General features: G+C 39.2%; 1 protein-coding gene across 1 annotated transcript; it reads right to left on the bottom strand.

Moving 5' to 3' along the window:
• Positions 1-374: 374 nt before the first annotated feature.
• RB195_016551 (uncharacterized protein) lies at positions 375-12086 on the bottom strand (the record flags this gene model as incomplete). Its single annotated transcript, XM_064183131.1, has 16 exons — positions 375-449; positions 519-611; positions 685-787; positions 1004-1090; positions 1352-1447; positions 1590-1693; positions 2133-2260; positions 2316-2614; positions 2679-2777; positions 3144-3248; positions 3324-3404; positions 4298-4370; positions 4707-4778; positions 5587-5655; positions 6674-6741; positions 11965-12086. The coding sequence occupies 16 exons, from the start codon at positions 12084-12086 to the stop codon at positions 375-377; spliced, it is 1674 nt and encodes a 557-aa protein (XP_064039012.1).
• Between the last annotated feature and the right edge of the window lie 583 nt (positions 12087-12669).

Raw genomic sequence — 12669 nt, 5'->3', positions numbered from 1 at the left:
TATATAACATGTACAAGATTCTCACGTTATTACGACCAATCCGATACTGTGTTGAGCATTCAATGGTATCAATCGATCGATCGATCAATCACGCAATCAAAAATAAAATGCCTAGCTTTGACAATGACTTTGTGTAGTAGTGATGCCGCCTCTTTTTCGAATGGCGTCATATTGTATGACTCAACTAAGGGACGAGATTTAAAAAAAAGGGAGAATTCTATAAATTAATGTTAGCAACAAACAAGTGGGGGAATGAACGATGGTGATGAGGAGGAGAAAAACGACTCAAACGGAACTCTACGCGGTTCTACTTAATACGTAAGAGATTACAAAACGAGGCGTCAGTGGCTGAATGACTGGCTGCGACTGCGATTTTATTGTTTTTCTAATGTTTGGAGGTTCTGTTCAGCTGAGGACACAGTTCGGCGACTTGAACTCGTCCCAAATACCTGAAATGAAGCAGCTTTTTGCACATCAACCCGCTGAAAGACGTGTGTGCCACGCTAGCGTCGACGTACTTTGCTTTTACCGGCGGAACTCCTCTGCTCCATCAACGTCTCTTCGCCTCCGTCTTCGAACTGAATCGGCGAGACGCCAACTACCTCACGTTGCTGAAATCCCAGTTCTTCGTTAGGGTAGTCGAAGCAAGGGATAGAAAAAAGTAGGTGGAAATTATTAAGGAACCTTTTCTTCAACGGGAGCACTTAGTGTTAGTTGAGAGACGCCGAGTGCGATAGCTTTCGGTTGCCTTACGAGTACACCGTGAATGACGGGAGTGTTCGAGAAGCTGAAAGAGGCTTTTTTCTGGAATTCACTTTGGGTCGCCTAATGATAGCACCAAGAGGGTGGGCAGACTCATAAATACTTTCCTTTCCTTCTATGAATAAAATCATTTATTTGATTCTCACATTTTCAAAATGGATGTTGGGAAAGATTGTCTTGTGTTTAGGTACGGCGTGAAGTGAAAAATGAGGGCACGTGTAAAAGGAAAAAAAAGACGTACGTGCTCGATGGCCTTCTTATCCTCCTCAAGCTTCGAGAGGTCCCTCTTTTCACAGTGGCGCCTTGTCGAACATCTTGATTTCGTTGTCTGAAGGCACTATTCAGTTCTTCACTCACTTAGTCGTTTTTTACTCATTCATTCACTCATTCATTAACTCATTCATACACCCATTCCCTTATTGATTTATTTATCAAATTATCCAGTCTTTAGCATTTTCCTATACCGTTTATACCGTTTCTCCGGAACGAAACTTGGCCCGCTGACACGGTTTGAAATTTCTTGTCGAGCTTTCTCTTCCTGACTGGTTACTGAGAAGCCATGGAAGATACTGAGATACTGTTCGTTCACCTGAATCCGTTAATTCTCTGTCGATTTGGTCGTCGTCGAGGTCGCTGACATGTGACGCAGAAGATTCGCACAGGTTCGCTGGCAACGACATTATTCCTGAAAGTGATAATATGAAAGCTAAGCGATGAATTTTTTTTTCGTAGAAAATTTACCAGGGCTAAAATGACTTTATACGAAAGATGAAAAATCTTTAGTGAAGTGCAAAACCCCAGTTATCTAAGTGACCTAACTGCCGTACCTGTAATGTAGACTGGGCCAAGCTGGGCATTGTCCATTTCTAATGGCGAACGCGGTCGAAGGATTGAATTCACAGTGACCATTTGTTGGGTTGTAATGTGCTATCTAAAATGATATCATCACTGATTTCGTCTAAATCATTTCTTATTTAAGCTGCTATTTTATATTGTATTACTACTATTTAAGCTGTACAGTCGTACAGTCGCTATTGTTAAGAAATTCGCGGTTCCGAACCTGTTGTATGAGCTTTTCTATTTTGCTACTGTTTGACTTATTCCCAAAAATTTCTTGCAGCGAGAAAATTGCTTGCTAACTCTTTAGGTCAAATAAGAATCAACGCTCATTCCTAAGACAATTTTGAGGGATTGGCGAGCCAGAATGGATCCAAGAGCAACTACTAAACAACAAATCGACTCAGCTATCGCCTTTGAGGAGGCGAGGTAATAAAAATTAAGGTGAGGTCCCATAGAACTCCCCTAGAGCCTTGCGCGTTTCAAACAGCTGCCGTAGAATCAAAAACTGCTCTGTAAACTGTTCTCCTCACCGCACAATTGAATTCATGACATGTCCGTGCACACTGATCCACAGTGACAGCGATAGCAAAGTGGGTGAATGACAATCTGGTAGGTCCGTTGATAGGCGTTGAAATGTAGAAGATGGAAAGAGGGCAAACTACAACAATTAATATTTTTTCTCAAAAAATTGAATTTTTTGAAATGATCCGCACCTCCAGTTCGCAGATTCTGTTGTGTGGCGAATGGAAGCTGAGGAGCAGGCGTTGTCGGTTGTCCAGCATGGAATGGTTGTTGTGAACGGAACTGTTGTTGGGATTGGAATGGCGCTTGTGTTGGCAAAGGTGATTGGGTTGGAAAATGAGGTTGTGCGTTGAAAGGACGTTGTGGCTGCTGGAAGTTTTGTTGCGGAACGAACGGTGCTGGAGTACGGAAGGACTGTTGTTGTTGATTGTTGAATTGTTGATGAGGCTGTTGGAAAGGAGCCTGTGTGGGCGGTCGGACGGGTGGACGCCTGGAATATGGAGCGTATCTGCGTAGTACTGTAACAATTTTAACCACAAGTAATTCGATATTACCTTGTTCTGGGTCTGAACGTCTGGGGTTGAGGTGGTTGAGGAGGTAGAGCTGGTCGGGGTTGTTGGGGGAATTGGGGTTGGATTGGAGCAGGAGCAGGGCTACAAATAGTATAAAAATGATAAAATATATCCTTTAGAAAAAGAGAGGAAATTTTATGAGTGTCTGGATGAATTCTATGGACTGAGAAAAAGTGAAAATATTGCTTTGCTGCTTAATCCTCTTGAAACTTCACCTATGCAGTGAAAAAAGGCAAGCTGTCCTGTAGTTCTATATTTTCTTGAACCTCATTATTATTAAGAATTCTATCATAGTTTTTATTTTTTTTCGAAACTTTTCCCGTACTGTCAACTTCATTTTCCAGAAAAATCAAGTACAGCTGTGAGAAAATAGTGTGAACAGAACTAGCTTCTCAAGTATGTGCTGAAGAAATTCCCCTCCTTAAATCAAGAGCACATAGCACTTACGTGAACGACTGAACTGGTTGTCGTGGTGGTGCCGTCGTAACGATGTTTACTCGTGGAACCGTTTGTGGAATTGGCTGACGTCCGAATGTGGGCTGCACTGCTGGTCTACAATACGGTCACTGGTCTTCTCCGTCGGCCCAAGAAACAATCCAAATCAGCTGGATTACGCGGTAAACTTACGCAATCGTCTGACGCGTTGGCGGCGTGGTTTGCACGAAAGGAATCGTACGTATGGTTGTTGGCGGTTGCGTGATGGTCGGACTGAAACAGAAATCCTGAATCCTATCCTATAAACACCCATAAACGTGCTGTGAGAGCAGAAGTACAGGTTTGTCTTCTCTCTAGAGATTTTTTGAGACAATGTTCAGATAGCCATGCAATTCATAGAGGATTTCCCTAAAATTGTGTTAGGATCGCGTAAGAATAGTGATTTAAGGCTTGACTAGAGGAAATTGACATGTCATATCCGTGATCGATTTAAATTCCTTTTGTTAAGGATATTCCCAAATTCGGAATGTTACCGATCCACGGGACCTAATCCTAAGGTTACTCGGCAACGCTTTCAAATAAAGAGCGAGTTATTTTGGCCGCGGTCCTCCAGCGAAATGACATCTTTAGAGAAATGCTAACGTTATTTAGAAATAGCTGCGCCACATGCAGATAAGATTTTCCTCTATTCCCTCAGTTAGGGGTGACTGTACCCAGTCAAGTTACATTTGACTTTATCTCTTTCATTTTTTTTTTCGGTGGTTGTTCCTCAACCGTCAATCGCACCGAAATCCAATAGTTAGCAATTTATTCATAGAACTAACAGTATTTCAGAACTAATTGACCATAGGAAGTCGCTACGGGACGCGAAACCCGCCCTAAGACCCTTATCGTCTGTTACTTTCCAGTTTGAATTGATTCAGGGTAGCCTTAATTCAACTCATCTTCGATCATTAATAAATATTCAGAATTAAAAGACTTTTTCCTTGACAGAGGATTCACTGGAAGCACCCTATGAACTAGGCCTGAGAAATTCCTTAAGGCTATCATTTTTAGGTTTTTTCTGGTTCCTGTGAGCATTGAATCAGGACTCAAGCAGTCCAAACATTGGCTTCTCGAACTCGTGTCGACCCAAGGAAGTAAATGGTAACGTGAATAGTTATTACCTTTGAGTTGTTGTTGTTGTTGTCGACGTTTTAGCACCAGGACGATATGGTTTTGGAACGAAGAGGTTTTTCTCTAGAAATAGCGGGACTTCAATGTAAGCTTCAGAAAGGGAATGAAAGATCGTTTCTGATTGATCCTACTTCACGCGGAAAAGAAAGAAAAAAGAAGGAAGGGAAAAGCAGAGAAGTTTCTGGGGGGAGAACTTCAAGTATATATAAGACGAATGTTATCCTGAATTCTGTACTTTTGTACTCATCCCCTTTAAGCAGTTGTTGGGCCGCACTTTTAGAAAAACGATAATTTTAAATTTGTTTGAATTTTGACTCAATTTTTTCTCACATCAGATATTTTCAATTTTTTGACCCACTATGCAAGCTACAATAATAGTGTCAGAAAAGATTTCCCCACCATCTTCGGTTTCTATGATGTTGTTGTCGTCATAGGCGCCCCAAGGATCCGCGGGATTCGGTATGTTGTCGGCTGAAATAGGGTTGTTTCAAAGCGTATTTTTATGTTTCGGATGAGTTTTTCGTGAGACTATTCAAGGCGTTTTGATCTATCTTTAGTGTGTCTTTCTAAGTGGGAGTTACAGTTATTATTACAGTAAGGATTTGTCTTAGGACAGTAAGGATAATGTTTTAGGACTAGTTAAGGTTTCTCGGCATAGGCTGACCCAAGTTTGTCGAATTGAGAGGATGTTATTTTATGTAAATTTAGTCTTTAAATAATGTCTTTTCCTCTTTCGTTTACCATTGCTGATTAAAACAGATTAAAGTAGCTAAATGCAGCAAATGCATAGAAAATTTCGGAGTAACATATCTCAATAAGCAGCTACTCTTGATACTGGGTTCACTAGGATCTTTTTCTACAAATTTTTCCCTCAATTTTTACGATTTTTTTTCCGCATTTCAACTATGACCTATGTCCATCTTTTCTTCATGAACAAAATCTTTCGACCATTGTTAACAGATGTGAAAGGGGGAGGCATATCCTATGCGGATCTTTTATGGCTACGAAATATTCAAATTTTGAGACACATGCCTCTTTTTCATCCTAAAAAAAATAAATGTGGCCAGTTGTGCAACTTTGCATGGGCATCGTTTCGATAATTTTGCTTATTAACTATTTAAGGTGTAAAATAACCGTTTGTTATCTCCAATCTAGTGCGTTTCGTTCAAAATCTAGACGAATATCTAGGATTTATTATGGGAATTGTTTTAGGAACATGAGATCAAGGATACTGTCCTCCCCGAGTCTTAAATGGCTAAATAGCTGCTATGAGACTCACGTTCGTGCATGCCTTCGCCTTCCACCTCATTGAAAATCTCCCTTCGAACGCCATTAATCGTACCGACATCTGAAAAAATCGAAAGAAATGGCTAACTCCACGGACGAGAATACGACATGAACGCGTTTCGCCTCTTTAACGTTCACCATAAATGCACATTTTCCTGAAAGAGAGGCATACGCTCGGCTAATTGTGAACGCCAAACGAAGAAGAAGTTTGGATTCTGTTTGGGCCGAGCCAGTTTGGTGCAAAATACATCGAAAAACGCAATTATGCAGGAAGAAGAAGAAGAACGTGTTTCTCTGCAAGAAAATGAAAAATGTTTTGGTTACTGGGTTTGCACCTTTCGCAGAATTTGTTCACTGTTCGACATAACAATAGGAAAAATAAGTAGAAGTATGGAGCGACTCGCCTTCTAAACAAACTTTTTCCTACATCTTTTTTTGCTCTGCAAAATGCTTTCTTTTCAAGAATAATAAGCAGTAATTGCTGTCAATTTGTCACCATTTCCAGTTCCGATTCAGTGGAAAAATGTAGAAATGTAATTGTATTCATGAAATTTCTCGTTTCGATTTGAAAAAGTCTCGAATAAATTCCCCATCAAGTAACATTTATAATGTAGAATTTGCAGGGAATTTTCTTTTTAAGAATTTGTTTAAGGTTCTGGATGATTTCGTATTGTTGTCACAGGTTGAATACTAGGCAAAATTTTGGTTACGCACAAGAAAACTTTCTTTTCCAGAATTTTCAGGTAGCATTAAAGCTTAAGAGTTTTCTTTCGAGGCGTTGAGCTTTTAAGCATAACCTTCCCTTCGATTCCTAAGCGACTCTATCTATATGCCTAGCAAAGTGTTTGTTCCCAAGAAATCGCTATGACTTTCTTTCTGGAATTCCTTCTAAATGTAAATGTAAATGAGTGATACAAAAATATGATGGAAGCTTCGAGAAAATGCGCCCACTTCCAGTAAACCGCTTCAGTTTAATAGATGATTTGGATGATTAATAATAATATTAATTAACTTATTAATAATTTGAGTTGAAGATAGCTTGTTATCTATTCAGTAATGGCTTACTCAATAAGACTCACATAGTCTGAATTTCCCGTCACTTTGCTGAGCCTCGCTTTCGGAAGGGGCAATAGCTCGTGTTTGAACACTGGAAATAAATTGTTTAAGGTTGGGTGAAAAATCCACAGGAATAGATAGTGACAAGGAGAGATAAACGAGGTGTGTGGAGAGGAAGCGGCCTGACATTCACTTTTCTATTTTTTTCCTTTGATTTTCAATTGACTGGGTTCTTGGAACGTTTTTTTCTCGTTGAAAACGTCAAGAATAAACTGTTAGATTACTGTATAACTGTGATTAACCTTCCTAATGCCAGCTGGATGTAGATAAATAAATTAATCAGATTAAAATTAAATTAATTAGATAAATATTTTTTTTTGATTTTTAAAACCGGCACTATAAGTCATTGTATCAGAGCTCAATCTAAAGAAATTTTTTTTTGTGTTTACTTATTTACTTTTCCTAAAAGAACTAATAATGTTAATTTCGAGCAGCTGTAAGGTGATTGCTGTTTAGCAGAGCGGATGCTGCATGTATTTACGCCAGAATCCGTGATGATGACAACTGCAGTGTTTTTTGTAGACGTCCGAACATTAATAGCGGTTTATAGAAGTAAGACCTTTGCTGGATGAAAGAGCTCGACATGGATGCTAGCACAGAAGCTTCCACGACGGAAATGTCAAGGATTTTTCGTCAACTTCACTGGATCATTCGGTGATGATCCTGTGTGATCGGCGCAACGTTAAGATTTACAACCTATAATTATATCGAGCTGTGCAGAATAAAGTTCTCTACGATAAAATTAGTTCTCTTCCCTACGCATTCAGTATTTCCCCTCAGAAATAGTTCTTCCGGAGAATTTCCATATCACAGTAGTAACCACGACTCGGCTACGGTTACGGCTCGTTAATTTTCGACGCCAATCCCTGCCGAGTGTCCGATGTGTTCACATCGAACCATGTCCACAAACGTTTCCATACGGGTTTTTAACATTCGCCCGATCGCCGAGAAGCGCAAGAACTTGTTCCGCTCGCCTTAGCATGCACAGCGAATCGTCGTCGTGGTCGTGGTCGTCGTCGTCAGCACGGGATTATCCGCGCAGCGTCCGTTTCTCGGAGATTTCCGTAAAAGAAACACTCTTGTCGCACATCATCGAGCCGCTTAACGGCTACCCACCTGATAATCCATCCCTGGGCAACAATCGAGCGCGCAAAAATTCACACTGAGGATTTCTTCTGAACAATACCTTTCCGAGACATTTCTCCAACTTTTGCAGCAGTAATGTTACACTCTAATGATGTATTGCATGATAACATGTTCAAGACAAACATCCTAATCGCATCCTTTTTCTTTTCAGCGACGAGAATTTTCAGCGTTTAGGGCGCTAAAATGCTGAAAACCCGTGAGGAATTGTTAAGTGACCGTAGTGGTAGTTAAGCGCATGCAAATTGAATCTCCGGTTGCTCTTCTGATTCCGCCCAACGCTCGTGAATATGGATGAGGACTGTAGTTCCAACGTTTGTTCGAGATATTCACATCCTGTACGCCTCCAAAGGTGTTACGGTGGTGTTTGACTCGAAACCCCGGTAATTTCTTGGCACAAACGCCAAGATCAAAATTAGAAATGAAATTGGAAATCACATGGAATTTTGGCACCTGGTTAGCGGTTATTTTCCCGCGTAAGAAAACCCCGATAATCCGGGTGAAGCTAAAGAACGTTCAGTGGATTACGGTATAGCACCCAGCTATTGCTTTCAAACTTTGAAATTTTCGGAAAATGAAGTTACAAGATACATTTTTTCGTATGATCCAGTTACAAGAAATTTCCAGTAATGATATTTTTGCCATTTTAAATAATTTACACTTAATTAAATTTATCAGAAACTACTAAGTCGAATATTACAGGAGAATTAGCGAAGGCATCTAATAATTTTGAGAAAACAACTAAAAAATCCGAGAAAAATTCTTCCTTTGTCCTTCCATTAGTGGTAAAATAAACTAGAATTTTTCGTTGATAAGGATTTTCTTGCGTAGCTGAATTCAGCCCTCCAAAGTAATGAAACACCCACGATTCTTTAGTCGTAACAGTTTCTCGCATTCCAGCAATAAAAACGCAAATCAACAAAAACTTTAATGGAATCGAATTTGTTTAGTGTCGTTGATGTTGGCGATAAAATTCGCAGTTGTGGGTGCGCACTTCGTCAACGCTGGGGGGTTAACGTGAACTGCGGTTTTTTATCGTCCTCAATAAATGTTATACGATCCGGGCATTGTTTCACGTGTGCGAGATTTCCCCTTCACACAAACTGGTTCCACTAAGTTGTCCGCTGTCCATCCGCGCCCGCCATACACATCCACATACACACACACAGACACACAGACACACACGCTAACGTCGCTGCGCCCCGCCGCTGCACTGATCATCCGGAGATACGTGGAAGAAAAAAACCGTTCTCCATCGTTCAAAGCACACAACACGAACTTCGCTTCGAGACAAAGCGAAGCGCAAGCGAAAGGTGGCTGTGTGTGTGTTTTATTGCATCCGAACACAATGGCCCCTGAGGCAAAATCCTTGCGATTTCTCATTCTTTTTGAAAACTGGTACTATTACAGCAAAAGATAGTTTTAAAACCTTAAGGTCGAATATAAAATCGCAACGAGAGCGCTAAAAATGATTGTAATTCTCTGGTTGTTCTGAGTCATCCTTCCCGTCCTGAATTTCTAAAGTTATGTACTAGAAAGTTCCCAGGATCTATGATTGCTAGTTAAGAACCTATCAAAAGACGAAATTTTCTCCTCAAAATCAAGTAAATCAAATAGTGAAGTATACTGGTCAACAAACGTAATTTTTAAAGATTATAAAAAATGGAACGAATATGAGAACTTCCGGCTCTTTTTCTCATCCGAAAACTTGCGATCTTCTTTGAACTAAGCATTTTCATGAGACCTCCATATTTTTTTCATAGAAGTGACAAAGAAGTATCCACAACAGGGAAACTGGTAAAGGATCCTTTATTTATTGTGGCCTTATCCTTAATTCAGAGCTCAGTTCGCTAAATGAGAGCGTTGAAATACTATAAATAAAAATGCTATGAAGTTTTTTGTTTGAAACTTCTGAAAAAATAGTTGGATTATTTCAAGTTATTTTTTGAAAATAGCTTTTTCAGAGAACATATTTGAAGTGTTCGAAAAAAAAACTGGGAATTTTTTATTTTCAGGGATGGATTTTTGAAAATTTCTTTTTTGCATGGTTTTTCTGCATATTTCCGTGATTTCTTCTACTTTTACTTCGAAGAAGACATTTAATTACTGTTTTAAACTTTTACCACAGTCGGGATCTTCTTCTCGTTCCACATTAGTTCAATGTTTTTTTTTCTCCTAAAACAGTTTTGGTAAAAATTAGTGAATCTATGAGGGAGAAATCACTTTTTAAGAGGGGCTTTTTTTTCGAAATGAAGGCCAAACACCTGATGATGGCAATAGACTTTTACGATTTACGACCTTCCAAAAATCACAATGAATCCATTATTCCTAGAAAAACGTCTCTTTAAATCTAATAGTATAGCGGCAATATTTGATGCGAGTGTCGGCAGTGGCAAAGGACCGAAAAAGCGAAAAAGCAAGGAAATCTCCAGAATTTTTCCATGCAGCTTTTATAATCACCACAAACGCTATTCAAATGCAAAGAATTCGCTTTTTGAGCTCTTCGCTAATGAAGAGTTTTGTTTCATAAAAAATTAAGCAACGAACTGGTTTTCTTAACGAAGCCATCAACGTTGAAAGCAAATTTTGGCTCGACTGAGTGCACCGCTTTTGTACTTGGTGGAACGGAAGTAAACAAAAAAAAATTACGATCATAAAAATTGCATCAAATCGCAGAAAATCGAGTTTTTGGAGGTTCTAATGACTCTCTCTTCGACCTCTTTGTAATTTTTGATGACAGTCACATCTTCTCACTCTAAACAAAACTCAAAAACGTATATTACTCGGGCAAAAATGAAAATGTTATTTGCAAAGGTGTAATAGGACAGGAAAATAAGTTCGGATAATTTTCTCCCAACTAATTGCATTTTTTTTGAAGTTTCCATGGAAACATATGTGGAAGTGCTGCTTTGAGTTTGTTTTCCCCACTTTTATGAGTGTTGAATTGGAAGTAGTAATAGTAAGCCCAGCCTTTTACTACAGTTTGTTTCTTATGATCATAAAGTACTTTTTCCTGAAAGATGTCTAGTTCTCATGTTTGTTGCACTGTCAAGGACGGTTTCATGGAGAATTCCTGTGAATTCTGTTTCTGACAGGATACGAAAAGTAAAAGAAAGAGGTGAAGAAAATGTGTAGATGGTAATTGTTATGCTGAACACATATAATGTATGTAATTATGTAATCAGGTTTTGATCCATTAAAGGATCCATCTTAAGTCCTCCTTCTATGGCTGAACTTCAAGCCCTGTGGTCTCCAGCTCCTTCCATCGAGGACCGCGAGGTCCTGGTTAGTTTTTTTTTCTTAGTTTCTCGATTTAGCTTTATTCTATACTACTCTTTTTCCCTCTATCCTAAGCTAACTTCAACTGGCTAATCGGTTTTTTATACTTGGTCCTAATTTAAAAGACAGTAAAAAAATTAAAAGCGCTGTTAAATCTAAAGTTTTGTAGGTATTTAGGTCAAGCACTAAAGGTACTCCTGAGTCCATTACCCTTTTATTAATTTTAGGAAGTATATTCTGATGGAAGAGCCCAAGAAATTACTGACTCTGCACTCAATCTGTGGATTTCCGGGCCTATTCATTTCCACCCTTCTTTTCTCCAGCGGATTACTTTTTCCAACTTTCCACTAGGGAACAAACTTCTCTCAACATTTGACTGTACGCTTTTCTCTGCTAATGAGACTCGGAAGTAATTAACCGAGCAATTCCTGGACTTATCCAGTCATTCTTTAGTTCACAGAGGTTTACTCTAACTTTTATTGGGGTAAGTAACCGCTGTGGAGTTTAGTTCTCAGGATTTTGAAAAGGAGTCAAAAAATCTTGTTGATGGAACTCCTTCTAGCTATCCTCATGCAAATCAAATAATTCTAAGCTTCGTTTCTTCATCAGATCGACCGCACTTAAACGATCTACCTTCGGCTATTAATTTACTGTAATTCGTTAGCGCTATGAAGTTTCGCCTGTCGATTATTACGTTGGAACGCTGCTGTGTAAAATCTAACAGACACCAGCTACAGTTTCTGCGAATAGAGAAATTAGGCGTTCTCGCGTGACTCACAACTCTATCCTCAGGTAGAATAAACTTCTCAATTTCTAGTTCATTATCACTTACATTTTCTCTTCGGATTTGTCGATGTTCTCGAAATTGCTCTCGTCTTGGAATGCGGCCTCAAGTTGGGCTTCTGACAGCGACACTAACACTGCTACTAGCGTTAGTAACCGTAAAACGGCCATAACTGAAAATGGAGTTGGTTAAAGAGGTTGAAGAGCTTTTAAAGGCGATATAAGAGAAAAATATGGAAAAAAGATGGATAAAAGATCGGGAATGAATACACAAAAGTGCCACCAAGTCTTTGAAATTGATATGACACAAGGAAAGAGTATCGGCGAATGTTAGGAACAATGCGACAGAATGATAAACTGCGAAAATGTGGAGAGTGGAAGTGCGAGAAAGAGAAATGTTTGCTGATTGTTCGTTGATTTGCGGTGATTCGTGCGGTTTATGGAGAGAAAGCTAGTTTTTGCTTTGGTAAAATTATTAAAATCGTTTTGATGAATTGTCAGCGGGTTGTTTCTTTCATCGATTTTCCCTAGGTCATGAGAGAAAGTTAGGATTTTAGTTCAATAACAAAACTAAGAAAAAAAAAAGCAATGTTGAGATTGAGTAGGATTTCACAGATTTCACAGAAAACAGAAACAGAAGAGAGAATCACGGAAAGGAAAAGGATCACAAAAAAGAGATTTTTCGGAAGTTCAGATAGAATTAGTCGTCGTGCTGTTGGAAAAATGTTGGAAGTTTGGTAAGAAAGGGAGAACA

This window comes from Necator americanus, chromosome II (genome assembly GCF_031761385.1).
Source record: "Necator americanus strain Aroian chromosome II, whole genome shotgun sequence".
Taxonomy (NCBI): domain Eukaryota; kingdom Metazoa; phylum Nematoda; class Chromadorea; order Rhabditida; family Ancylostomatidae; genus Necator; species Necator americanus.
This window is presented reverse-complemented; position numbering and strand designations above follow the sequence as displayed.